The sequence below is a fragment of the Panicum hallii genome, chromosome 4 (genome assembly GCF_002211085.1).
Source record: "Panicum hallii strain FIL2 chromosome 4, PHallii_v3.1, whole genome shotgun sequence".
In the NCBI taxonomy this organism is placed as follows: Eukaryota; Viridiplantae; Streptophyta; class Magnoliopsida; order Poales; family Poaceae; genus Panicum; species Panicum hallii.
Window position 1 is genome coordinate 48,990,411 of NC_038045.1, and position 27,922 is coordinate 49,018,332.

At 40.4% G+C, this 27,922-nt stretch overlaps 2 protein-coding genes across 2 annotated transcripts; one reads left to right on the top strand and one right to left on the bottom strand.

Moving 5' to 3' along the window:
• Positions 1–31: 31 nt before the first annotated feature.
• LOC112889260 lies at positions 32–4,298 on the bottom strand. The gene is made up of 9 exons (XM_025955803.1): positions 4,077–4,298; positions 3,376–3,426; positions 3,089–3,110; positions 2,861–2,975; positions 2,734–2,766; positions 2,152–2,277; positions 924–1,030; positions 736–807; positions 32–641 (listed from the first exon to the last, which is right to left on the bottom strand). The coding sequence occupies exons 1-9, from the start codon at positions 4,260–4,262 to the stop codon at positions 265–267; spliced, it is 1,089 nt and encodes a 362-aa protein (XP_025811588.1). The 5' UTR covers positions 4,263–4,298; the 3' UTR covers positions 32–264.
• A 5,524-nt stretch (positions 4,299–9,822) lies between these two features.
• Positions 9,823–27,604, top strand: LOC112890600 (callose synthase 5). The gene is made up of 42 exons (XM_025957463.1): positions 9,823–10,075; positions 10,653–10,753; positions 11,809–11,930; positions 12,026–12,122; positions 12,204–12,314; positions 12,415–12,543; positions 12,697–12,789; positions 13,157–13,248; positions 13,330–13,462; positions 13,557–13,694; positions 13,772–13,848; positions 13,933–14,020; positions 14,108–14,236; positions 14,315–14,429; positions 15,055–15,389; positions 16,317–16,369; positions 16,455–16,515; positions 16,593–16,674; positions 16,775–16,824; positions 16,940–17,026; positions 17,605–17,727; positions 17,807–17,901; positions 17,983–18,067; positions 18,144–18,304; positions 20,030–20,153; positions 20,279–20,373; positions 20,461–20,575; positions 20,682–20,833; positions 21,992–22,101; positions 22,196–22,321; positions 22,409–22,477; positions 22,565–22,754; positions 22,978–23,089; positions 23,190–23,309; positions 23,379–23,494; positions 23,581–23,664; positions 24,226–24,338; positions 24,418–24,647; positions 24,738–25,535; positions 25,728–25,778; positions 25,856–26,041; positions 27,374–27,604. The coding sequence occupies exons 1-42, from the start codon at positions 9,823–9,825 to the stop codon at positions 27,602–27,604; spliced, it is 5,832 nt and encodes a 1,943-aa protein (XP_025813248.1).
• Positions 27,605–27,922: the final 318 nt, after the last annotated feature.

Sequence of the window (27,922 nt, forward strand, 5' to 3'; positions counted from 1 at the left end):
CACAACTCCAGAAATTCTTTGAGCTTGATAATAAATAAATCAAGGACCTTTTACTGAATCATTATACTTTTATTTTAGATTTAAAATAAAATATAAAATATTTTAATCTATTTTACAAACTTCAGCTCAGTATGGATATCAGAGCTAGAGCCTTGGATCTCAAAGCTAGAGCCATGCCAAACATACTCTTAGGCAACTTCAGCTTCACCCCCTGCACATCTACAGTAAGTATTCACAAAGGTTGCATATTCGTCAGGCAACATCTCAAATATGCTCTTGCGGATGCTCATACAAGACGATCTCCTCCTCGAGCTCAGCCCTGGCGCCGCTCACCAGCACCCAGACCTCGGAGATCTTCTCGACGCGCCCTTCTGAGAGATCGGCGATGGTGAAGGCGCGGGAGGTTGGAGCTGCCGACACCGATCCTTCTGGTTGATTTTGCTCCAAGCTGGGAGTCGCTTGTGCGTATCTCACCCTGGGCACAACCGCTCCATTCAGGTATATGGTGTGGTTGGCTCCAAGGGCGATCATCTTCCTCAGGCCTCTCCCATAGGCTAGGCTCTTGTGCATGTGCCCGAACACGACCAGCGGGATGGAAACTCCGGTTTCCCTTTGCAGATCGGTGATGGCTCGCTCGAGATCTGCAGAGGGTTTGTTCAAGCAGGCCATATGAAGCAACTCTTTGAACCTGAGGTAAGGGTAGCTTGAGGGGAAGTATAATCATGAACATCAGACCTGGATCACCATGGTCACCAGCACCGGGTACCCAATCCCGCCCACAGATATCATCCATTCTTGAACCTAGACCTGCAAAGTGCGTAAAGATAATTTTCCATGAGTATGTTAAGACTTAAGACTTAAACATTTTGATCATGTGTTTCATGAACTATCTATGAAGTTTGCTCAATCGAATGTTTGGCGACCTGTTGGCCCATTATGTGCAAGCAGTACAACAGAATGCCCCTCTGGTGAACCTGCAGCAGCGTCGTAGATCTTCTTTGCACTTCCAGCCATGTCATTGACACCATACCTACATGGTGATTTTGACAACAATAGGTGGTCAATAGTGACAACGGATAAGTACATACATCAATAAGGGCTAAAGTTCCTAAAGAAAAGAGGAGCAAGAATAGCGTGTTACATTTATTTATGAAGTGAGACTATATTTTCTGAGGAGTAATTATGCAAAAGGCAGTGGCAATTAAATCAGGCATAGACATAAATTTTCCAAAGAGCTACCTGTACTGGTTGCAGCATTACCAATACTAGTCAATTTATCTAGAGCTGCAAACTTCCTATTGTAGTCTACTTTTTGGCCTTACCATCATGGACAAAAGTGAAGAGTAATTCGGGAATAAATGGTAACTATTGGGGGTTGGGTTGTGTTAATCATAGTTAGTGTTTTATGAATAAGAACAAAATAAGCTAGCTCCACAACCAAAATCAAGTGGATGGTGAATTACTGTGCACATGTAGTCATCGGTAGCCATCCTTCTAATTACATAAGATATGCCTTCAAAAGACCAATGTCCAGAACAGTGATGGACAAGAGCGAAATCAATTGAACAGGCATCACCATTCTACACAGCTTCCTCCCACCCATTCCAGTTGTAATTTTACTGCCTAGCAAAAGCACATGATAAGAAACCAACCAAGTAGTGATATAACCAGGAATTTCACCAATCCAAATATTAAATCAAGGGGCCAATTCCTGTTTCCTTGAAAACCTGGTCCAGAATTTATTTTGGTTTCCAGACAGTGCCCAGTAACCATCAGGAATCTAGATCTGGAACTTGGATAGAAATTTTCAAAATAATACAAGAAACAGTTAAGTTTCTCATTCTTGGTTGTTAGCCACTCTAATTTTGCTCCAACAGTTCAGCTACTATTATTCATTTAGCCAATTCTATCGACAAATGTGTGCAAGAGATCTACATGTGTTGGGACACGCAGCCGGCACATGGAAATGGGAGTAATTGCATGCATGAAATGCAGTTGGTGAGGAAGTAGCTCCAACAGTCCATGGTTCCCAGAATATAAAAAAGAAAAATTCTCTCAAACTAAATCCAAGAAAATGACAAAGAAACATCATAGTACCAAACAAAAAAATTACAAACACATTTATATTAGTTATATATGTCTCGTACCGACCATTTTGATAGAAGCTTTGGTCTAAATAGCCTATCACCTCCGCAGGAAAACGGTCGCCCACCAACAACGCTCAGCTTTATTGTTGGAAAATCCAAACATTTGTACCCAACATGCTGCTCACCAAGGCTGATAGTAACAAGAAAGTGGAAAGAAAATATTAGTACTATTGATCATTTTCCAGCTCACAGAGTACAATAGTCTAGTGAAGAGTGAATAAAACTGACACCTAGAATTATTCTATTTCTACATGGTTATAACCTGGTTGAGTACCATCAACTAGTTAGATAAAGAATCATCTTTTCACTTGTCCTAGAAGTCTAGTGCAGTGACTATTGGGTTCAATATTATGCCAATTTTGTTCATCTAAATAGGAAGGAGAAAATAAATCATGAAATTATTAAGAAACAAAGCTGAAATTGTAAAATGTGAGACAGCTGAAAGCATAACAGCAATTATATAATCTGCAAGGTGCATTTATTGGACATTTACTTCAACAAAAATTTCCTTCAGTGCCATACTGATGCAATAGCAACATATTGCAATAAACACAAGAACTTATTGCGTAAAGAAGGAATATCTAACCTTGCAAGCTGAAGCCGAACACGATCTACCTTCCTGAATGCCAACCAAGTACACGATGACACAAAAAGAAATATTAATGGAATTATTTTTGTAATTTCTCCTTGCTAGACAAAAATATGATTCTTACTTCTCTGAGAATTGATATGTGTGCCAGCAATCGTGATTGCCAAGAATTGTTGCCTTTGGTAGCTGAAGGTCTGCAATGCTTTCGACAAGTTCAACATTCTCATTACCATAGTCACCTGCATAGATGGAGTGAAGGAAAAAGAAGATGACAAACAACAAGAATCAAAGTACTATTTCACAAAATAACTAATGAGAACATGAAGTACAGAAAATATGGAAAGGGGCATACCTGTAAAAAGTACCAAATCCGGCTGCGTTTCACAGAGAGAGCAAGTTAGAACTTCTGAGAAAAACAAAATATTACATAGAGTGCTTTTCGTACAAATATTTTCTGTCAAATTCTAATGTCGCTGTGAGGATCAATTGCAAGTGCATGGCAAGCATATGGAGCCCAATAGAACACACATTCTAAACAATAGCACATATTCGAACTAGAGAGAAGCTACATTTGAAATGTATACAGCACAACGAAATTATACAATAGAGTAGTTTAGCAGAAAGCAAAATATGAAGTACCTGAAGAAATTGTAGAGCTTTTGAATCTTCCTCAAGGGCCCAGTCATTGTGCTGTGAGGTTCAAGACATAAAAGCAATTAGCACAGCACATGATTAGAGATATAATCACATGATTTTTTAGCCCAGAAGTATAAATGCTACTTACATGAGTTATTTTGTTACTATTATAATTGGTGATATAACTGTGCCACAAAAGTAAGCCATTCAATCATAAATCATATCCATAACAGGAATCCAAGTGACTAACAACTTTCCACGGTGTTTCAGCAGAACATGGAATCGATATATACCGCCTGGGACTGTGTGTGTGCCTATGCTCAAGTTTGGGGAAAACACAACTCAAGTAATTTCTGCCCCATTGGCCCAGATGGACCATTCCCCGCTTTCTAGCATTCTAAAACTGCAATTCTGGAAATCAAATGCCTCCCCGAGTCCTGCACCCATCACCGAACGCTACGAACGCATCATCCAATCACCAGGTCAAACCGCAGCAATGAAGTCTCAATGTACAGAAACCCCAGTTCCAAATCCTCTCTAGCCTTCTTGCCCCAGCTCCCGAATCCTCCCAAACCTCATTGTCACTAAACCCGTGACCCTGTAAACTAACATGGAATCGCAAAATGCAGCACCCGCACACATGGCTGGCGTCCCCTACCTCAAGGAAGAGAGTGATGTTCAGACTTCACAGAGAGAGAGGATACCACGTCGCCGACGACAGCGATGCGGACGCGGCGGCGGCCGGCGCCGGCGGCGGAGTCCATGGCCCTGCGGGTGGGCCTGGACGGCGGGGAGGTGGAGCGGGGTGGAGGGGGGTTCGCGAAGGCGCGCGCGGATACGGCTGCTCCGGCCGACGACCACGAAGAAGGGGAGCAAGACCGCACGACCATTTTATTGAAAGGGGAGTACTGTTTGTTCGCTTTTTTTCCATGTCAAGCGACCCGAAGAGGGGCGTTGCCGCATCGTTTGGTGACTTGGGCCTTGGGGGCCACGCCTCTCAGCCGGGGATGCGCGCGGGGTACGCTACCGCACTGGACGGATGCGGGGGTCCGGCTATTCATCGCGCGCGAGTGAAAGTGTGAAACTCAGCAACGTCCCAGAAAATTCTTGTTCATCTTCCTCCCCGGGCCGTGGCGACGGACTTTAGAAACCAGTAGCCACCGGCGGTCTTAGAAGATGGGGAGGAGAAGACAGGAAAGACCAACGGTGGAGACGGGCTGTGAGTCAGTTTGAGCATAAATAACCGATGATCGAGAACTCAACTAAAATACGGGAGAACCGAATTAATTACCTGAAACGAGAAAATCGGTTATTAGTTTGGTCCCAAATTTTTACTAACCAAAATAATTTCGGTCAGTCGGTTTTAACTCTCAAGTAATCGAAAAGAATTGAGTAAACCAAACTGAGACAGGAGGCATAAGATCTAATATTAGTTGCAACCTAGCCTATTTATACACAGCAAAGTCTAACTATCGGCCTCCACTCTCCAGTTCATTCCCTCCCCAATCCCCATCCTTTCCCGATCACCTCCACCCTCTCTCTGCCTACCCCTACTTACAAGCTGCTGCCACCCAAACTTTTCGCCGCCCCCACTCGTTCATCGCCTAAACCCTCTCTCCGTTGCCACCACGACCACGAGCTCCCACGTCTCCATCCTCTCTCATGGCGCTGGCGTCTCCATCCCCTGCGCCAAGCCGCCAAGGAATGACCAGCGGGCCGCGCAGCTCCCTTCGGCGACGGGGTCTGGGCGCCTGGGCGGCTGCGGGCACCGACAACCTGGCACTGGGCTGGAGCGGCGGACCTGCCGCGCCACCCTCCGACACCCTGACCGACGGATCCGGTGCAGGCAACACCGACGAGCCGGCAGGGCTCATCTATGTGGCTTCTCCATCCGATGAGGATAGATATTTTTGTTCTGATTCCTAGGATTTTGGTTGTGATTTGTGTGAATTTTTTATTGTGTTTGTTCGATCTGTAAATAGACGGTTCAGTTCGTGACCTTATTCCTGCCATTTGTGCTTTGTTCGTGTTCATTTGTAATGATTTGTGCTTAGTTCATCTTGATTTTTGTTGGGATTTTGATGTGTTCACGAGTAGCTGGGGTAGTTCGCTCACGTCCGAGGACCGAACCGAATTACCCGAACTCGAAATGCTCCTTTCTCACAAATGTTTGGAACCGATCGGTTCCTGTTTTTAGATAACCAAATTTCGTAAATACCCGAGTAGGCCTGGGCGTTCTGGTAATTCGGGAATTTCGGATCGGGTAATTCGGATTTTGAAAAATTGTTACCCAAAATTCATCTGAAAAATAAGAAACTCCAAAATTCGGGCACCCGGAATTTCGGGTTCGGGTATTGGGTGATCCCGATTACCCGCACATCCTGTTGGCACATCAGCCGGCGGCGGGGTCTGGTGCCGCGAGCATGCGGCGGTTGGCCCGCTGTCCGTTGATGCAGCCGCAGTGCGTTGGGCACTGCACGGTGGGGTGGGCGCAAGGCAGCAGGGGTCGGCTGGCGCTGGGCGACGCGGCACGACGGTAGGGGGTCGGGGCTGCGGGGCGCGAGCGAGCCGAGGGCGCAGAGGTCGCATGCTGGCCGTCAGCGCGGCGGCCACGGAGCAGGTGGGTGCAGCTGTGCAGGCGCGGGCGGCGGGGTGGCGCTAGCACCAGGAGGTAGGTGGCGGCGGGTCCTGGGCGATTCGATGTCTCGGGGAAGATGGCTGATGGGGACTGGGGTCTGGGCAGTAGGGTTAACAAATTTGTGGGCTGGGAGCATGGAAGATGGGCCTGACTACTTGGGTATATTGGGCCTCACGAGGATTTCGAGTATTTCGTGTAGGAAAGAGTCCTTTTTACTTTCGTGGACATTTGGGAGGAATTCGCATTTCCTCTCTAGACAATAAAACAGTTTGTCTGAACTTCTCGAACTTACGATACTGAACATATGACATCCCTGGTCGGTTTCTTTGAGTTGTTTTTCTCCTTTTCTTTTATGATTATTTTAGCTGAATCTTTAAAAAATTACAGATAAATCATAAAAAAATCATAAAATGGAAAATTCAACTTTGTTGGACTCCACATGAGTAGATCTATACAGTGAACATATGATATGATATAATTTAGTAAAAAATTTATTGTACTTTTAAATATATACTTTTTCTGTAATTATTTTATAGCTACAGTTTCCGTGGTCCAATTATGGTGAAATTTTTATGGTGGTCTAATCATTATGTGCGTGAGCTGTAGTAAAAATTCATACTCATTGGATCATGTATGCTTGATAAACTAAAGAGTCTGTGATATAGCTTGGAATTTAATTGCTCAAATATATATGATTTAATGTGTATAAAAAAATTTACTACAGACATATAATGGTTAGACTACCATAAAAATTTTACTATAATTGAACCACAGAACTGTAGATATAAATTAATTACAGAAAAATATATATCTAAAAGTACAATAATTTTTTAATAAATTATATCATATAATATGTTCACTGTATAGATCTACCATGTGAAGTCCAACAAAATTAAATTTTTTTATTTTATAATTTTTGTGATTTACTATGATTTTTTTAAAGATTCAGCCATAATAAACTAAAAAAGAGGAAAACCACTAAGAAAAACTAGCCAGGGTATAATATCGCAAGTCCAAAAAGTCCAGCGGACGATTTTATTGTTTAGAGAGGAAACGTGAATTCATGCTAAAGTTTAGTGAGGTAAAAATGACTCTTTCCTTTCAGGTATTTTGGCTACCAAAGCTGTATACCCGAATTACCCAAACCAATTTCGGGTTTCAGGATGTCCTACACGATACAGCGTTCGGGTATTTCGAGGAACGGGATTCAGGAAATTGTGCCCAGCTGCATACCTAACGCCCAGGTTGAATTTTTTAGTTTATTATGGCTGAATCTTTAAAAAATCATAGTAAATCACAAAAATTATAAAATAAAAAAATTCAATTTTGTTGGACTTCACATGGTAGATCTATACAGTGAACATATTATATGATATAATTTATTAAAAAATTATTATACTTTTAGATATATATTTTTCTGTAGTTAATTCATATCTACAGTTTCTGTGGTTCAATTATAGTAAAATTTTTATGGTAGTCTAACCATTATATGTAAGAAACCGATCGGTTCGGTTCGATTTAACCGAACGCCCAGGTTGAGTTGCGAGGCCGGTGCGGCAAGATGGCGGGGGCGCCACCGGCGGTCCGAGGATAATCGGTAGACCAGAACTAAAACGGGGAAGCTCGAGTCCGGTGACTCCCGGAGGTTAGAGAGCCTCAGAGGCTCAGAGCAGCTGTGCATGCTCTCTGGGCCTCCACGCTCGGTGTACAGCTATATCACTGGGAAGTGTTGGAAGAATAGAATAGATAAGTAATCTCTCGTATAAAATTATATTACTATTTTCAAAACGTAAAATGTTATCTTACACCGTACATGTGTTAACTAGATATTTGCAGTCACATATCCCTATAAAAATACTTCTTTATTAGCACTTTCGAAGGATTAATCATAGAAATGATCAAATCATCAGACTACTTGTTGTAATAGGCACGTCGACTAAATAAACTAAAATAATAGCATCACGTGTTGAGTGTTTGACTTGACTCCACTGAGCATATTCCAACAACGAGAAACTTAACTAACTGAGCTCCCTTTAGTTTGCAAATGCGATCCCTTGAAACAGGCAAATAAAAGATATATGCATGAATATTGCGTGAATCAGCCTTAGACAGTTAGACCATTTAAGTTTGACATGAGAAGTGTTTGAACTTATAATGAGTGTACAAAGTGGAAGTACTCAAGAAGTGTTTCCAGGAATTCATACATACATGGCAAATAAAAATGATGTAAATGATGATACAACCCAAAGTGGGAGCGAGCTCAGTACTAAACAAATCATGTATCATTATGATACTAGGGTGTATAGAGCAGAAATACAAGGATGAACATGTGTATAGTATGGGGATAAAAGGATGGATAAGGGTATACAAGACAACATTGTTGAGGCATTGAGCTGTTACTGACTTACACAAGTTAGACGAGTCATCTTTAATTTGTCCCTAAACTGATCCATGGACAATCAAGTAGAAAAACTAATCTACTCAAGCCGTAACCTTCTCCTTCAGACTAAAATTGTTGTGAAACCAATTACATCATTTTGATGGCATACGTGTATCATATACGTCTATAAAATATGTTATTATATTTAGGATGGCTGACACAAATTTTAGAAGATATAAATTAGATGGTGTAGTTATTATTTACACTTCATATCTCATGATGGCGAAGTTTCCCGTCGCATATATCGTTATGTAAAAGGTAATAACTTTGACACTTTTAAGTTTTTACCAAGAAGTTATAATCATTTGTGCTATGCTTGTCTCCTTGATGTAATTTCACTATGCCTTATGAAGTATAAAAAGTAACAATATTAATGGATCATGCCAAAAGCATGACCTATTAGTTTGGTTGCTTAATCCTCTTGCTAATTTCAAGGCAAGCAAGAGAAGGGATATGGCATCCGGATGCTTTGGACCTTGGCCACGCAAATCTTGCATGCGAGACATCGGATTAGCCAGTTCAGCGAGTCAGGCCGTTCGGCCGTATGGCCCACGTGACAGAGTCACATGTAGAAGAAAAGAAGGTTACCTCCGTTTCTCGCGGGAAAAAGACGAGTCCAGCCGGACACCGCAGCTCCCGTCTCGCGGGGTGAAACGGAGTCACGAAATTTTCTAACGGCAGTAACTCACGCGCTACTGCATTCTGACGCTCACTGACACCGGGCCCGAGAAATAGCCGAACGGAAAGCGTGAGCCATGCAATTCTTCCTGTACGTAGAAACTCACCACCCTTCACAGCAGAAATTTAGTGGGGCAAAAGTGTCAGTGGAAGAAAATGGCATGGCAAAAGTGTCCTGTACGTAGAAACTCACCACCCTTTTGTCACACCACCCTTCCGGAGTGACAAAAGGCAGCGATGTGTTCCAGGCTTCCAGTGGCCAGCCACGACGCTCGGCCCACCGTCCACAAGGGAAAACCGCCTCGACGAGCAGGCGAGCAGCGGAGCTCAGAACGCCCCCCACACCGACGCCTCTGATCTCCTCCGCGCCCCCGCTCTCCACCCAAGCAGCTCATCTGCCGTCGGATCGAAGTATAAATAGGCCGCGGGCACGCAAGGCCAGTCCCTCTGTTTCTTCACACGGCTCCCCTCTCGCCTCTTCCGTTTGTTCCCCCGAGACGGCGAGCCGAGGCGGAGGCGGCAGGAGGAGAAGCGTTCGCGGTCGCGGCCTGACGTTTTGGGGTTCGTCCCCGCTCCCTCCCTCTCTCTGCCCCCGCCCGAATCCCGTCGAATCGCTGGCGCTAACCCTAGTCCAATGCAGGAGGCGGATCGCCCGGGAGATCGCGCGCGAGGTGGTGGTGGAGCGGCGGCGAAGATGACGGCGCCGCGCGGTGGCGGGGACGAGCCGCCGCCACCGCCGCCGTCGGCTTCGGCGGGGAACGAGCCGGTGACGCCGACGTCCGCGCACGTCTCGGGGCTCAACCGGCGCGGCTCGAGGGGCGCGGTGGCGACCTTCTCCATGGAGGTTTTCGACAACGAAGTGGTGCCGTCCACGCTCAGCAGCATCGCCCCCATCCTGCGCGTCGCCGCCGAGATCGAGCCCGAGCGCCCCCGCGTCGCCTACCTCTGTACGTGCATTCGCGTTCTCGGGGATTATTGTGGTGCACCGTGCATTCGGGTGAAGTTTTGAGGCGTTTGTGTCTGGATTTTGTGATAAATTAAGCGAGCGCTCCTGATGAACTTTTTTTTTGGCTTGGCTGTGAGCTTGCAATTTTTATGTCTCAGTGCACTTCGGAGAATTTATTCTTAGATTTTTTTTGGCACATGCACGCCTTATTCGTGGTTTTCTTAGAGGTGTTTAGCTTTAAATCATGATCATGCGAGTCTGTTCAGACAAAAGTCGCTGTGATTTCCCTGCGAACAGTTTTGGCTTTATCACGTTTCCCTGCTTCGAAGAGCAAATTTCGGAATACGTTCACATCCACACGAATCACAGTTTGTTTTCTACGAGCACCCATATGCATCATTTCTGGCATTGCCGATACATTCCTTGGTTTGTTTAAACCAGTTTGCAATTGCAATCAGATAGACGCTACTGGAATTGGAACTTGGATAATAGGCTTTGCTACTTCATAAATAAATACTATAAATTCAAGTTGTCAACCGTTTGCTCGCTTCATCTTGATATTTTCGTTGTGAAATTAGGTCGGTTCTATGCCTTTGAGAAGGCGCACCGGCTGGATCAGAACTCCATCGGCCGTGGTGTCAGGCAGTTCAAGACGGCTCTGCTCCAACGTCTTGAAAAGGTGAGAAGCGATCTTCCTTGCTCGACATCTTTTGCGTGCTATTAGCGTACTTGTTGTTCTCCTTCATTTGTATTTACTCATTTCAGTTCGTTTCTAGTTGCTTGCTGTTTTCCTCTTGGCTCTTGCCAAGGAATTTATTTGGCTTGCATGGTTTGTAATCTGTACTATGCTGTGAAATTTCGTTACTGCTGGATAAGCCTTCTAAAAATATTACTTGGTAGACGAGTATATCATTGATGTATTTGTCTGTAAGCCTCAGAATTGAAGTTACATTATGTTGGAAAACAAGCCACAGAGAAAGTGTAGCTCGCTAGCTATATACATAGCTGTGGTTTGCTGTTGTTGTAAAATGCTCGAAGGCAACAAATAAATGTATACACTTGACTAATGATGGTGTCTATCTATTTTTAGTTTGTTAGATGATGTTTCATGAACACTAATAGCTAATTCATTGGATATTCAGTTTAATATTTTTTTTTGGTAATTTGATGAGATAAAAAATCAGACAAGGTGGTCGAATTGGTAATTGTTAAATAGGAGTTGACAGGAAACATGCATGTTTGCTGAATTTATTAACATGATTCTCCAGTACTCTGTTACGGAATGATATATGCTACGCCCTTTCTTACTTCTGTTTAATTGTTCATCTGTTGAGTTATTATTTGATCATTAACTCATGGCCAATCTGAGTTTACTTACATATTCTTGAATTAATCTGGACAGTAACTAAACCAATTCAAGGTTATAATATGGAATCCTCTTCATGACCATTTGGATTAATCAGTGCATGAGCATTTACATTTTACTCACATTTTAGTTTGGTCGAGGAAAAATGAATTAGCGGTATTTTCTGGTTTATTTTTTAATTGTTCAGTTTTACTAACTTGTAAGAGGAGGGGCACACATACTTTGTTTTATATTGAACAGAGAGAAAGGTGGAAAGGGAAAACGAAAAAGACAGTAGTATTTTGTTTAATCGGGATTTTACACAACTTGCTCTTGAACACAAAGACTTACACGAGAAATTTATTTTTCACTCGTTTGCAACACCATAGGATAATAGCCCTAGTCTTGCTAAGCGTGTGAAGAAAAGCGATGCTCGTGAAATTGAGAGTTTTTATCAACAATACTATGAGAATTACGTTCGTGCGCTCGACAAAGGGGAACAAGCCGACAGGTAATTCCCATGTTTCCAACCAGAGTTCCCCAATATCTGCAACAAATCTAATCCTAGTCATGAAGCACCATGTCCCATGCTAATGTCGCCTGCAGGGCTCAGCTTGGAAAGGCCTATCAGACCGCTGGAGTCCTATTTGAGGTGCTTTGTGCTGTCAATAAGAACGAGAAGGTTGAAGAAGTGAACCCGGAGGTTCGTGCTCAGTCTCTTCTCTTAATATCTATTGAAATTTGAAATGTTTGGGATGAGTTTTTCCAATACTCTGCTGTGCAGATTATTCGCTTGCACAAGGATGTGCAAGAGAAGAAAGACATCTATGCACCGTTCAATATCCTTCCTCTTGATGCTGCCAGTGCATCCCAGTCCATCATGCAGCTGGAGGAGGTAACGATTCAGGACTGTAGGATGTGTTTCCTCAAAAAGATAATGACATCGTAATGATTCAATCAAAGAAGCTGAAATGGTCCAATTGCATTATTAACAGATCAAAGCAGCAGTTGCAGCACTGAGGAACACAAGGGGCTTGACCTGGCCACCAACATTCGAGCCACAGAGGCAAAAGGGTGGTGATCTTGATTTGCTGGATTGGTTGAGGTCTATGTTTGGCTTTCAGGTCTGCTGGTCCTATTTTAACTTGGTCATTCTTTATACCACAATGGGAATTTTGGTCCTTTGTTATTGAGAAAGCATATGGATTCATTCGATAATTCAATTCCTAGTAAACCTTGGTTACATTTGGATCTAATGTTAGCTTTCTTATGTGCAGAGGGATAGTGTGCGGAATCAAAGAGAGCATTTGATTCTCTTCCTTGCTAATGTCCACATAAGACTCGAGCCAAAGCCCGAACCACTTAGCAAGGTTTGCTCTTTGTCACAATTCATTTCAGTGGTTGACCATAACAGCGTGATAAATTTGATATATTATGCTACTCGGCCTCTGTTGTCGGACTCACAAGTCTCCTGAAGGCAATAATGGTGTCTAGAAATGTGTTTTGCTACTGGCATTTGGTTAACTGATTTTTGAAGTAGCTGCATGCAAAACGTGGGATGACTAGTTGCATGCAAACTATAGTTCAGTCCAAACACACAGAGAAGCACTGTGCAACTGATTGGTAAAATTGATTTCATGCATGCAACTCAAGTGTATTGCTCGAGAGTACTAATCAATCCCTTCTTCTTTCATTCCTCTTAGTTCACTGGAACTTTTTTGTTTATCCTTGAAACAGCTTGATGACCGAGCTGTCGATGTGGTGATGACTAAGCTATTCGGCAATTACAAGAAATGGTGCAAATTTTTGTCACGGAAGCATAGTTTAAGGTATAATATTCCTTACTCTTGTTTCCTGAGCAGAATTTAATTATCTTAATGCAAATTGTGCTCATGATCTTGCAACTGCAGATTTCCTCAAGGTGCACAACCACAGGAAATTCAGCAGCGGAAGATTCTATATCTAGGTCTTTATCTGCTTATATGGGGTGAAGCAGCAAACATCAGATTTATGCCAGAGTGTCTTTGCTACATCTTCCACAATGTATGATTCACATTTTTTACCATCATATTCAATAGCAGAGCTCATTGCAACAATGTATCTATCCTGTTTGACATGGCATCTTCGATTTGCTCAGATGGCATATGAGCTACATGGTCTGCTAGCTGGAAACGTTAGTATTGTGACTGGGGAAAATATCAGGCCATCTTATGGTGGGGATGAGGAGGCATTCTTGAAGAAAGTGGTCACACCTATCTATCGTGTCATCAGAAAGGTACTTTTGATAAAGCACCATCATATATGATTAGCAATAAGTTTTCCTCAAATACAGATACTTGTTATTAATTGCAGGAGGCAGGCAAATCACAGCACGGAAAGACACCACATTCTGCATGGTCTAACTATGATGATCTAAATGAGTACTTCTGGTCTGTCCACTGTTGTATTTTTCTGAATGCATACCAACATCTTTTTCACATTTTCCATAACAAATCTCACTCCATTTCACTCAGGACGCCTGATTGTTTCTCACTGGGTTGGCCTATGCGGGATGATGGTGATTTTTTCAAATCTGTGCATGATTCGAAGCCTGTAACCATGGTACAAAATTGATATCTGCATTCTGCAACTATTTCTTGCCTAAAAAATTGATTGGGGATTGCTTTTTTGACAAAACATTATTTACAGGCTGGAAGCTCACCACAAAAGGTTTCCACTAAAAGTACAGGGAAAACAAATTTCGTTGAGACTAGAACATTTTGGCATATCTTCCGAAGTTTTGACCGAATGTGGACTTTCTACATTTTGGCTCTACAGGTAAGAAACAGTATAGGTTACTTTTTTATCTTGACTATGGCTTAACACCTGCTTATCTTCTAATTGTTTATTGAACAGGCAATGCTGATTTTTGCTTGGAATGATTATTCGGTGACTCAAATCCTTCAGAAAGACCTTTTATATTCTCTATCTAGTGTGTTCGTCACTGCAGCATTTCTACAGTTCCTGCAAAGTATGTTCCGCTTTAAAGTACTTTCTGAATGATTTTTTTCCTGAAATATATACGCATCAATATGGTACGTGATAAAATGTTAACATGTCTTGTTTCTTCACTAGATATTGCTAATGAAACCATTGTGCTAGTTGTTCTTTAATTTCCTCTTTGTTTCTTAACCAACTGTAAGGTTATTGCCAAGTGGATTTTTAGGGTGAAATGCACTAGATTTTGGTTTTGTTCGTTAGCACTGTTTCAAAACTGTGGTAGATGAACTTCTCTGTTAATAGATACTGAACAATTAATGGAAGTGAAATGTGAAGTTGTAAACTAATGACTGGCATCTAATTTTTACCAAAAGAAATATGTTGAACATCTGTTGAATTTGTTAGCCTTACCACTTTCCAGCTTCAGTAGGCCAATTTTCTTGTACAACCTTCTGCTTATACCTTCTACTGACCCCCAAAATTTTGCAACTTCATCACAGTTCATCTCCTTAGTCTTGAGAACTATATAGACCTTGGAGCAGTCATGTTCTGGACATGCTTGAGTTTGGAGCTTATAATGTTTTTTACACAGATCAATGCAACATTTAGTTTCTAGCCCAAAGTATGACTGATATTTTTTATTTAATTGATGGCAGGCATTTTAGACTTTATTCTGAACTTCCCTGGTTCTCATAGATGCAAATTCATTGATGTTTTGAGAAATATTCTGAAGATCATAGTTAGTGCCGTATGGGCTGTGATTCTTCCATTTTTCTACATTAGTACTGCAGCAAAAGTCAACTTACCGCTGAAAAATCTGGAAAAATGGTTCCGTTATGTGAAAGGGGTGCCAACTCTATATATGCTGGCTGTGGCAGTGTACCTGATACCGAATGTCCTTAGTGCAGCACTCTTCCTGTTTCCAATGTTCCGAAGGTGGATAGAAAGTTCAGACTGGATCATTGTTAGACTACTTCTGTGGTGGTCTCAGGTATTCAATTCAATCTAATATATTATTTTTGTTGTCTATATTTATGGAAGTGCTCATGTAACACGTCTAGCATTAAAAACTAATCCATTTTTTCCCTGTATGATAACATTTTTTTTACTTGGCAAAACTTAAGCTAATGAATTTCAACAATGCATTTGGTCACAGAATTTGTCATGCTCTTTCTTCATAGTTCCTGGAAATATTTTTTTTTTCGAGAACTATAGTTTGTTTAAGTTTGCAAAAATGCATTCGATGATTTCTTTGATTATAAGTTGTGGATGTGAAGTTTCATATTCTAGTGCCAGTTATATTCTTCAAATGTGTTAGAACAATCATGAATTATTGTAAATTTGGATTGTTAGGTTACCAGCATCTTGGATGCCAGTTATATGCCAATCACTTGTTATTTCTCAGGCATCCCAGTATTCCTGGTTGAGCAAAAGTTAGCTCGCAAAACAGTCTAAGTACAAAATAGCAAAGGGCTTCTGTTGCAAAGGAAGAAATTATTCCATCATTTGATCTTTGTTTGAGAAAATATAGTTTGGTAATTGCATAATTCCTCAAACCTTACTACCATAGTGGATGTTCTCTTCTCTAACATTATTGTTAAGCCAAACATTTCCTATTAGATTTGTTAGAGACACATTACTAAACAAGGAGATCATATTTTGTGCCACTCCAGTTAATGGAGGTTGGTCATTTGCATAACTACTTCCATAGTCAAGATAATCAATACATTTGGTATACTGACCTACTTCTGTAGTGTGACCATAAAATACTTCTGAGATTAAATTATTTTCTTTTTATTTGTCTCCTGCTCCATTGTTTTGCTGCATCAAAATAATTCCATGTACATTTCATTTCCATTTTCTTTATATTATGGTCCATACGCTTGTTATATCATCCTAATTGCACGATAAATTGCAGAAACGAATTTATGTTGGCCGTGGGATGCACGAAAGCCAAGTTTCACTATTTAAGTAAGTTAATATGCTATTTGTTTATTTATCATTACTTGTGATCTTCATTCTGGGAATTCTTATTCTATTCTATTCAACTCAAAAGGTATACATTCTTTTGGATTTTGCTGCTATGCTCCAAATTTTCGTTCAGCTACTTTGTCCAAGTAAGTTCTCCAATTAGATGTTTTGCAACAATGCTTTTACAGCTGGACCTGAATCTCATTCTCATCTTGGTTTGCAGATTCAACCTCTGATAAAGCCAACAAAGGACGTAATGGGTGTTCATAATATCCGTTATGAGTGGCATGAATTTTTTCCAAATGGTAGTTGATTCTTTCCTTCTTTCTTTCTTTCTTTTTCGTGGTGGGGATCTTCATTGAGGGAACCCTTTTCTTTGATTAATAATAGCTATTGCCTTTGCAGCGTCCTATAATATTGGTGCTATCCTGTCGCTCTGGGCTCCTGTTCTCCTGGTATGAACTTATTAAACTTATATATTATCTGGCTAGTATATCATCTTATTCTTCTTCAATTTGGAACATGAACTTTAACTCTAATATTCATTTGTGTTGCCTTTAATTATTGCAGGTCTATTTAATGGACACACAGATATGGTATGCCATCTACTCTACCATATTTGGTGGCATGACTGGTGCACTTGGGCGACTTGGGGAGGTAATAAATGGATATAAAACCACTATATGGTACTTGTTATCGTATCGAAGGTCAAAATGAGCATTGGAATGTGTAGAGAGCTTGACCACCTAATAATTGTTTTGCAATGGCTTGTATGCTAGGAGCTGTGCGCAATATATTGTGTTATGGAAAAATCTTACTGAAATATCCTAACAGGTGAAAAAAAAAATCCTTCTGCAGCCCTAGAATCTATAAAATTCAATTGAATAAATAATTTTTGAAATGTTCAGTTACCATTTCACAAGGAATATTCATGTTTGTAAGGATCTGTTTGCTGGCAGACTGCTGTTTATGTTACAATAAAATCTCAAGGTTTTGTCACTCTATATGTATGACATTTTTAATGATATCATATTTATGAAACTGAGCACAGAGACTTATCTTGATGGTTTGTTGCATGCACAGTCTGATTCGCTGCTTTAATTGTTGCCACATTTGTACTAATTCTATATTTTGTAAAAAAATTATGTATAGGTAGCCACCTGTGCAACATTAATGTTTCAGTTGAATGATACCGATGTAGTTTCTAATCATGTTATGAAATTTGTCCACTTCAGATACGGACATTGGGAATGCTGAGATCACGATTCCATTCTTTGCCTGGAGCCTTCAATACGTATTTGGTGCCATCAGATAAAAGCAGAAACAGGCGCTTTTCACTCGCAAAGCGCTTTGCTGAGGTTTCAAATGACTTTAACTTTTGTATGATTCCCCTAATAAATCAATGCAACTTCTGAATATAAATTATTGAAAAAACAGGTTTCTCCCAGCAAGAGAACTGAAGCTGCCAAGTTTGCTCAATTGTGGAATGAAGTAATATGCAGTTTCCGGGAAGAAGATCTTATAAGTGATAGGTGATGCACTTACCTCCTGTTTAATAAGAAAACATAGAAAGTATTAACATTGCAGCAAAGCTGACGAAGTCTGTGTCACAGGGAGATGGACTTGTTAGGAGTTCCTTATTCGTCAGACCCCAGCCTCAAATTGATGCAGTGGCCACTGTTCTTGCTTGCTAGCAAGGTTTGGCAAAATAGATTTATACCTTATTTGCATGTTGGTGGCAAAATTTATCATAGAAATTTATTTTGTGATGCAGATACCTATAGCGTTAGACATGGCAGCACAATTTCGACCTAGAGATTCAGATCTTTGGAAACGTATATGTGCAGATGAGTACATGAAATGTGCTGTTTTGGAATGTTATGAATCATTCAAACTTGTTCTTAATGTAGTGGTGGTTGGAGAAAATGAGAAAAGGTATGTTCCCAATATTTTAGACTCTTTCATGCATTTTTCTTTGAGGCATTCTTTCATGATATTTAAGTATTCTTCACGAGAAAGGAGTTATCGCTGTCACTCTGCATTACAGGAATCTAATCCAGTGCAGTGCTATAGGAAATAAGCACTTTCATGTTAAAACTAAGAAACAAGATGACATTAATCACCTTTTTCTTCAACGATGTCACTGCAACTATTTGTTAACCTTTTTATTTTTAAGATATCCTAGTTACTACACTCGTTACCTATAAACATGTTATGGGTGTGAGCCCTTCCCTAGGACCACCAGTGCCACAAGCAGCATGCTCAGGCTACAGATCAGAGATAGATTAACTTGTTTGTTTGTTAGCAAGATAGTCAGGTTGTTAGCTAAGATTGTATTAGTTATTCCCATGAGATTAGCACTGGTTGTTAGGCTCAGCTCTATATATGGGAGCTGGCACATCAGTTTGAAGCAAACAAGAAGAAACCCTACAAGCAGTCAGAGCCTCTAGAGGGAGGGTGACTAGCCGGTTTCTTCCTGCTATCCCATCTATCCCTAGTCAATCCATATCAAAAACATCATAAAACCAGCTTTGTTAGGATAATGGCATGGGAAGATGCTATTGAAGCTTATATTAATATAATAGGTTAGCTGTACAAAGGTATACAAACCAAACATTAACAAAATTCCAAGACAAGACTCAAGAGCAAGCAGAAAGCACTCAACAAGTAGTGAGGTACAAACCAATTAATGTGAAGCCAGCTAAGTAAATATGGTAAAACCTTTGAGCCGTTCTCTTCTGAAAAAAAAAACATATCTGTCACAAGCATTCAGTTCCAAAGGTGCTCTGGAGGTACTTTGTAATAAATATAGATACGTTAATTTGTAGCTAAATGGGCAAACATGCTAAGCCGACCAACTCCTTGGACAATGGACACCATTTTGGTAGAAGATAAAATTCCCTTGAAGCCTGCAGCCATATAACCAATATCTTGGACCGCATTGTTTTCACTCTTACTATGAGACCAGAATCAATATCAGGATATCAGCTTTACATGCCAGACCCTATACGAGAAAGGATGTACAAATCAGTGTTTACTGAACCAAGGTTACAAATCTGATACTAAGAATGTTGAATCCAATAGTTGCATATGGATGCACATGTTTGGTATTTCAGTATTCAGGAACCAGCTATTCCAAAATGAATTGGGGAGGACTCCCAAACACTACCAAGATGTACATATAAAGTAAAATCTGCTTGTTGTTAATTTTTTTTAGAAAACGCAGGAGATCTGCGTATCTTTATATTAAAGAGAGAGAAAAGGGAAAGAATTCCGTGCAAAGCAGCCTCTTTGCCTCACCTAGGAGGTAAAAGAAGGTTGTGGGGAAAATGCTTGCAGTTAGTAAACTTGTAGCCAGGGGCGGACCTACGTACACCCCAGCGAAGGCACAGGCCGCCGCTCAATCTTTTCATTTCAATGGAGGTCTTATTTTCTGTAGCTGTGGAGGTCCAGCAGTTAACAGGCCGCCACTCGATATTTGTGCTGAGTCCGCCCCTGCTTGTAGCTATTGTTAGATATGTAAAATCAATGGTACTGAAGGCATATGTGTTATCCTTCCTTCATGCTAGTTGGCTTCTTTAACTGCATTGCCATTTGGTGATCCATGTTCAGTTGATTATATTGATCCTCTTTGACATGTTTGTTCATTGACATGAACAGGATTATTGGCATTATAATAAAAGAAATTGAAGCTAATATTGCAAAGAATACATTCCTTGCCAATTTTAGGATGAGCGCGCTCCCAGTTTTTTGCAAGAAATTTGTGGAGCTTATATCTACCTTGGTAATTCATTCATTGTTACTACTTTACCCAATTGTTGTCTATATGAAAATTCTAATGTTCAACTTGTTAAAGCGGATTATCCGTTTATGTTAAGATGTCACTAACATTACACTTGTCACATGCAGAAAGAAAGAGATTCCTCGAAGTTTGATAATGTGGTACTCTTGCTTCAAGACATGCTAGAAGTGATAACGAGAGATATGATGGTCAATGAGATCAGGTTATTATATTTTGCGCTCATGATAATTATATACATGTCTTTCATGTCAATAGGCCACTAACTATCGCAACCTTTTATCATTTTCAGAGAGCTGGCTGAGTTCGGTCATGGGAACAAGGAAAGAAGACAGCTTTTTGCGGGTTCTGGTACAAAGCCTGCAATTGTTTTCCCTCCTCCAGTTTCAGCACAGTGGGAAGAACAGGTCATATCTGCAAATTATTTATTATCCTTAAGTCTTTTATTACCAAGAGTTTGAGTTGGAGTAAATGTTTTGTATAACAGTGTGCACAAACTCCACTTGTCTACAGATTAAGCGCTTGCACCTTCTTTTGACTGTGAAGGAATCAGCAATGGACGTGCCTACAAACCTCGAAGCTCGTCGAAGAATAGCATTTTTCACAAATTCTCTATTCATGGACATGCCACGTGCACCTAGAGTACGCAAAATGCTCTCATTCAGGTTATTCTCATATAGCAACTTGCTAACAATATTGCAAATCGCAGTAGGTTTTAAGTGGTACTGCAGTAGCATAATTTTTTTTCTGTTTCTCATGACTCATTTGCAAAAAACTTGTATGTGGACATAATGTAATAACTAAAATTATTATGCATCTAAACTGTTTTGACTTAATTGATGGGGAGCATTTGGCATGGACTAACTGGTGTTTCTTTCCTCGTATACCTTGATATTATACCTCTGTTTGCCAAATAATGTTTCACTTGAATCCTGGATTGTTCCCACCTCTGCTTAATATTTTCTAAAATAAAACTTATGATATTCTTCCGTTCACAAATGCATCATGAATATTTTTGAAAGAACTGAATCCCTAATGTAGTAATGTGTGCTCTCCAGTAAAGAGAAAAGGCGACATTAGGACCAAGCACAAATTACCAAGGATGTTGGATTTGGGGTGTGTGATCATTTTTTTTTAAAAATAACTGAGGGAGATCCCCAGAGTCAAAAGTTTTTAGAATCAATCCAGATCGAAAGAACAGTGGTCACTGTGCACAGTGACACGTTTATTTCATCTTAAAATATGTGTTGATGCTAGAATGGTGCTTTTTTGCTTCCCAAACATTTTAAAGTTTCTGTAAGCTTTACGTGCCTTTGTTGCCACTTCTGTTCTGGCTTGATCCAGGCAGTCCTGATGGCTGAGCTATGATCTTAGCTAGAACAGAAGTTCCTTTTTCTGTTTTTTAGATGCTGTCTAGACTATGCGCTATATTAATCGTATATATGTATATTTCTTTTCAAGTAGCTCTTCAATTCATTTCAAGTAGAAGCGAATACACCACCCAAAAAGGGGAAATACCATTCTAGGAAATATAAATACCATCGCAACACCCTGTTCACATTCTATTTTGATATCAACAAAGAAATTATGTCTTTTAGATGCACGCCAAAATGGGACCTCTTAGATGCGTACATGAAAACTTGTCTACCACCCTTGTTGTAGTGCATGTTGTAGTTAAACATAATGTATCTAAAATAAAGATAAATTCACCATGACCAATATCTGACAACCCTGTTATGTTTAAATGTACTCTCTGGTCATAAGAGTTTTGGTGAAAAAGATCGACGTCAACATAATTTAGTGTCATTCTTTGTACGTGGCAGTGTCATGACTCCTTACTACAGTGAGGAAACTGTATATTCGAAAAGTGATCTTGATCTGGAGAATGAAGATGGTGTATCAATTATATTCTACCTACAAAAAATCTATCCAGGTTCCATTTCTGTTTGATATCCCCTTGACCCTTCAATTCTTTATTATTAAGTTACCAAGATTCCATTATTTATTTTTCGTGATTCCTTTCGCAGATGAATGGAATAACTTCATGGAAAGAATTAATTGCAAAAGAGAAAGTGAAGTGTGGGGAAACGAGGAAAATGTCTTACAACTTCGCCATTGGGCTTCTCTTAGAGGGCAGACACTCTGTAGAACAGGTAATTCGATCATAACATCTGCCTTATTTTTATCAAATATGGATGATTTGGCTAATTTCCAGATATGTGTTTTTTTTCTGTGGATAGTTAGAGGCATGATGTACTATAGGAGAGCTTTGAAGCTCCAGGCATTCCTTGACATGGCTTCTGAATCTGGTAAGCCTCTTCAGATTCAAGGTGGAGCATTTATTTTTGTTACTGCCCTCAAAATAGTTACTGATGTGTTCCCTGTATTTCTTGCAGAGATATTGGAAGGATATAAAGCAGTTGCAGATCCAGCAGAGGAGGAGAAGAAAAGCCAAAGATCTTTGTCCTCTCAACTCGAGGCTGTAGCAGACATGAAATTTACATATGTTGCTACTTGCCAGATCTATGGCAATCAGAAACAATCTGGTGATCGACGTGCAACAGATATCTTGAACTTGATGGTAAAGTAAGTAATTTCTTCTGAGAAAGAAATAAGAATTAGAATATTTTGCCAACTACATGATATGGCATAATCTACCTCCAGGATTAAGATGTTTTCTTGTTCAGTTTTTAGGAGACTGGTTCAGCTGATGTTTACTTCAGCAGTTATCATTTTATTACAATGACATCTCCCAAAAGATAGTATTGCTTGGAATTAATTTGAATGTCAATTCAATTTGGAACTACAGTTACCCCGGCCTGCGTGTCGCCTACATTGATGAAGTTGAAGAGAGGGATGGTGACAAGGTGCAAAAGGTCTTTTATTCAGTGTTGGTAAAAGCTCTTGACAATCACGATCAGGTAGGCATACCCACGAAGTCTTTTTCCATCATTCCAAATCTTGTTGATGTTTCAGTCTGATGTCAACCTCAATAGCACTTACTCTTTGTATCCTGTGAAGGAAATATACCGTATAAAGTTGCCAGGACCAGCAAAATTAGGTGAAGGGAAGCCTGAAAATCAAAATCATGCTATCATTTTTACCCGCGGTGAAGCGCTCCAAACTATTGATATGAATCAGGTGAATTGAGTGGTTATGGTACGAATCATGATATATTTGCAATTTGTTGTATTTACGAATTATCTTCAGGATAATTATTTGGAGGAAGCTTTGAAAATGCGGAATTTGCTGGAAGAGTTCAATGAAAACCATGGTGTCCGTCAACCAACGATTCTTGGAGTGCGTGAGCACATATTTACCGGAAGGTAGTTTGAAAACTTTGCAGTTACCATTGCACTTTCTTCATCATAATTCTCAAATCAGCAACTAATATCTGAATGCTGGATTGTAGTGTGTCGTCACTTGCATGGTTTATGTCAAACCAAGAAACGAGTTTTGTGACAATAGGACAGAGGGTCCTAGCTAATCCATTGAAGTAAGTATACATCATTTTCTTATGTCATATTGGAATGAAAAAAGATCCATTATTGTTTTACTGGGCACTGAGAGTCTTATGTGTTGCGATACACTGTTAGATTTGCTGAGCATCTGTGGCAAAACTATCTTTTTTTTTTCTCGAACATGAGGAGGGCTGCGTATCATTATACTAAGAAGAAATGTGGCAAAACTATCTCTTAGAAAAAGAATGCAAGATGACCATTAAGAAATGTTACAGATTAGATCAACAATTGACACCGCTCGAAACTTTATTTGCGCTGAAGCTTTTCAATGTTAAGCATGTTCTGAGTATAAATGTGGCATTACTGTTGGAAAGGGCATAAAACATCAGATTTATAGTCTAAATGCACGGATTAAGGCCTGAACCACAGGGAGCGGCATCCCGATGAACGAGAGGGGCCAGCTTTCATGATCTTTATAAGCCGAGCTCCGGTTAAGCTCTTAGTGAAATACCATGGGGCGTGGGCTTTTCCCCACCAGCTGAGTTTTCTTTATAGTCTAAATGCTTTGTATCTGACATGCTTTATTTTCTTGGCAGGGTACGATTTCACTATGGACATCCTGATGTGTTTGATAGGATTTTTCACATTACAAGAGGAGGCATTAGCAAGGCTTCCTGTGGTATAAATTTAAGTGAAGACATTTTTGCCGGTATGTGCTTCTTCAAGTATTTCTGGGTCTTGCCCATTTGTGCACTTGAAGGCATAGAGTTAATTCTTTTTTTTTTCAGGTTTCAACTCAACTCTAAGACGTGGAAACGTCACCCATCATGAGTACATCCAAGTGGGAAAAGGACGTGATGTCGGTCTTAACCAAATTTCTCTCTTTGAGGCTAAAGTGGCTTGTGGAAATGGGGAGCAAATACTTAGCAGAGATATCTACAGGCTGGGTCATCGCTTTGACTTCTTCCGGATGCTTTCGTGCTACTTCACAACTGTTGGGTTTTATATTAGCTCAATGGTAATGTATATAGGACATTAGAATGCATAGTATTTGTTACAATTCGCTGTAATGCATATTTTCTCATGTTCTTGTCTTAATTCTGTGCAGATGGTTGTCATTATAGTGTATGTCTTCTTGTACGGAAGACTTTACTTAGCATTAAGTGGACTTGAGTTTGCAATTATGAAGCAAGCACGGATGAGGGGTAACCGTGCACTTCAAGCAGCTATGGGATCTCAGTCTATTGTGCAGCTAGGTCTTTTGATGGCCTTGCCCATGTTTATGGAGATTGGCCTAGAAAGAGGCTTCAGAAGCGCCCTGGGGGATTTCATAATCATGCAGCTTCAGCTCTGTTCAGTGTTCTTCACTTTCTCACTTGGGACTAAGTCACATTATTTTGGCCGCACAATCCTGCATGGTGGTGCAAAATATAGAGCGACTGGCAGAGGCTTTGTTGTCCGCCATGTAAGGTTTGCTGAGAATTACAGAATGTACTCCAGAAGCCATTTTGTGAAAGGACTTGAACTGATGTTACTGCTAGTAGTCTATCAGTTGTATGGTGACGTTGCTACGGATTCGACTGCCTATATACTCTTGACGTCATCAATGTGGTTCTTGGTTATCACTTGGCTATTTGCTCCATTCCTCTTCAATCCATCAGGGTTTGAGTGGCAGAAAATAGTAGATGACTGGGATGACTGGAGCAAGTGGATTAGCAGTCGAGGTGGGATTGGGGTTCCTTCTAACAAAGCTTGGGAATCGTGGTGGGAAGAGGAGCAGGAACATTTACAATCTACAGGTCTATTTGGCCGTTTCTGGGAGATCGTTCTGTCTCTCAGATTCTTCATATTCCAATATGGTATCATATATCACCTGAATATCTCTGCTGGCAACAAAAGCATCTCTGTAAGTTCTTTATTTCATTTGAGTTTCTTTCTTCAAGCCAATTTGAGCCAGATGATTCATAGATCACAATTACTCTCCTACCACAAGGCTGGTGGAGAAACAACTTAAATAGTTTCTGAACGATTCTTTTTGTTGTTTAAAAGCACTGTTTCTGGCTGTCCCCTAAAGAAAAATATGATTTTGTGGCTTCAGGTTTACGGTCTTTCTTGGTTGGTTATCATTGTTGTAGTGCTGGTCTTAAAGGTAAAATTTCATTTGCCTGCTAGTCCTTCAAAAAAGGTGATGTCTTTGTTAAGTTGCTGATAAGGATCTTTCTTTAGGTGGTATCCATGGGAAGAAAGAAATTTAGTGCGGATTACCAGCTTATGTTCCGACTGCTTAAATTATCCTTGTTCATCGGATCTGTTGGAACACTGGCAGTTCTTTTCACCATCTTACACCTTACAGTTGGTGATATATTTGCCAGTTTCCTTGCATTTGCACCCACAGGATGGGCAATTCTGCAGGTACATCCATCATCATTACCCCTCTAATTTCAGTTGTTAAGCCCTAAATTTCATCTGCTAGGCCTAGTATCAATTCATATTTTTTGTCAAATAAAAAGGGAATCACCACACATAATTCGGCTATTTTTGTATGCATATCAGTCAAATTCTGTATCTGATAGGAAACAAAAAATAAAATATCAGACAGAATTTCCATGACACAGCAACATCCAAAAACTGACGGGAAGAAACATGAAATTTAATCGAAAAATGACTCTTGGTGTGCAAAAAGAAAAAAACTAAGGCGCCAAAATTATACAGGTCCAACTAAAAATCATCAACTTGTGGGTCATTACCACCAAAAGCAAAGAAATTCTGGCCATCAAGCTTATTGGTCACCAACTGCAGAGCATGCAAGCTTAAAATGTTTTGTTGTTAAGAAGTAGCTTAGTAGCTGCAGTAACAGATAACAATATCGAAACTAGTTTGCCTGAACAATATTTTATTCATGTCAAGTCCTAAGCGATCCTGAATGGGATCAGATACATCCATGGTGTAAATATTATGCCAATACAACCCTTCCCTTTGCTTGAAGACATTGGTCAATGCAATTTCTAAAAAGAAAATTATTGTTTTTGAAGATGCCAGTTGATAGGTCCCTTGCATAGGAAAAGATGAAATAATAAATGAGCAGCAAAGAAATTACGGTAGTACTTCTATTCTGTGTTATAATATGCGTGGCCATTTACAAATCACTACTTCTCTTTGCAACAAAATACTCCAGCATCCTCAGCAAAATGACAACAAAATGAAATAATAATATCAAATTAGGACATCTCCCTTTTCCACAGTAAAACATCTGAAAAACGAGTGATATTGCAAACTCTATATTCCCTGATAGCCTACAGCACAATATAGCTCAAAGAACAAAACATCATGTTCCCTGCTGACTGCCGCCCAAACAAATTATCTCAGCCTCTGGTTAGCTGCCGCAACTAGTGTCTCCGCCTCTGAGAAATATCCAATGATAGCTTATCCACAACTTGTCTTGAAATTTGATCCTCTTCATAACGTCACAGAATATGGCCCAAACACACCGAACAAACCAAAGCACTGAACCAAAAAAACTGTCCGCGGAACTTTTTGCTGCACAAGACTTTGACGGTCAAAAAGTGAGTGATGTAACCGAAAAAAATAGCCCAACAATGTTTAGAAATCCGGATAAAAATGTCTGTGAACTGTTGGCCCACTTGGAGTATACCTCTGCGAGGATTCGATATCTTCTGTAAAATGTTAAGATTTGTAGATAAACCATTAACTGACGCTCTAGTCGGTTTGTGATCTTTACAACAGATATCACAAGCAAGCAAACCGGTGATCAAGGCGTGTGGGCTGTGGGGATCTGTCAAGGCTCTCTCGAGGGGTTACGAGTACCTAATGGGGATTGTCATCTTTGTTCCAGTGGCAGTGCTGGCATGGTTCCCGTTTGTCTCGGAGTTTCAGACGAGGTTGCTATTCAACCAGGCGTTTAGCCGAGGCCTTCAAATCTCTCGTATCTTGGCTGGTGGCAAGAAGCAAAGATGAGGTTAGTAGAGGAGGAGACGTTCGTAAGCACAGGTTAGGCGAGGAATTAGCTCCAGGATTTTGTACATTGGGGTTGCTGGAGGCATCGTAAGGCTGCTGGCGCTTTCAGAAGTTGGTTGCACACACAGGGCGGTTTTTTAGGCGTTTTTCTTGTAAATCTCATACAGCATTGTTACTCATGGTACATAGGTTACATTTTCGCAAATGTGATTGTAAAGATGTAGGCGTTGACCTCCGTGCAGCACAACAATCATCCTTTTAAATGCAAAGGGTAGGTTAATTTCTGTACATGAAGTTCTTTGTCTGTCTGCTATGGCG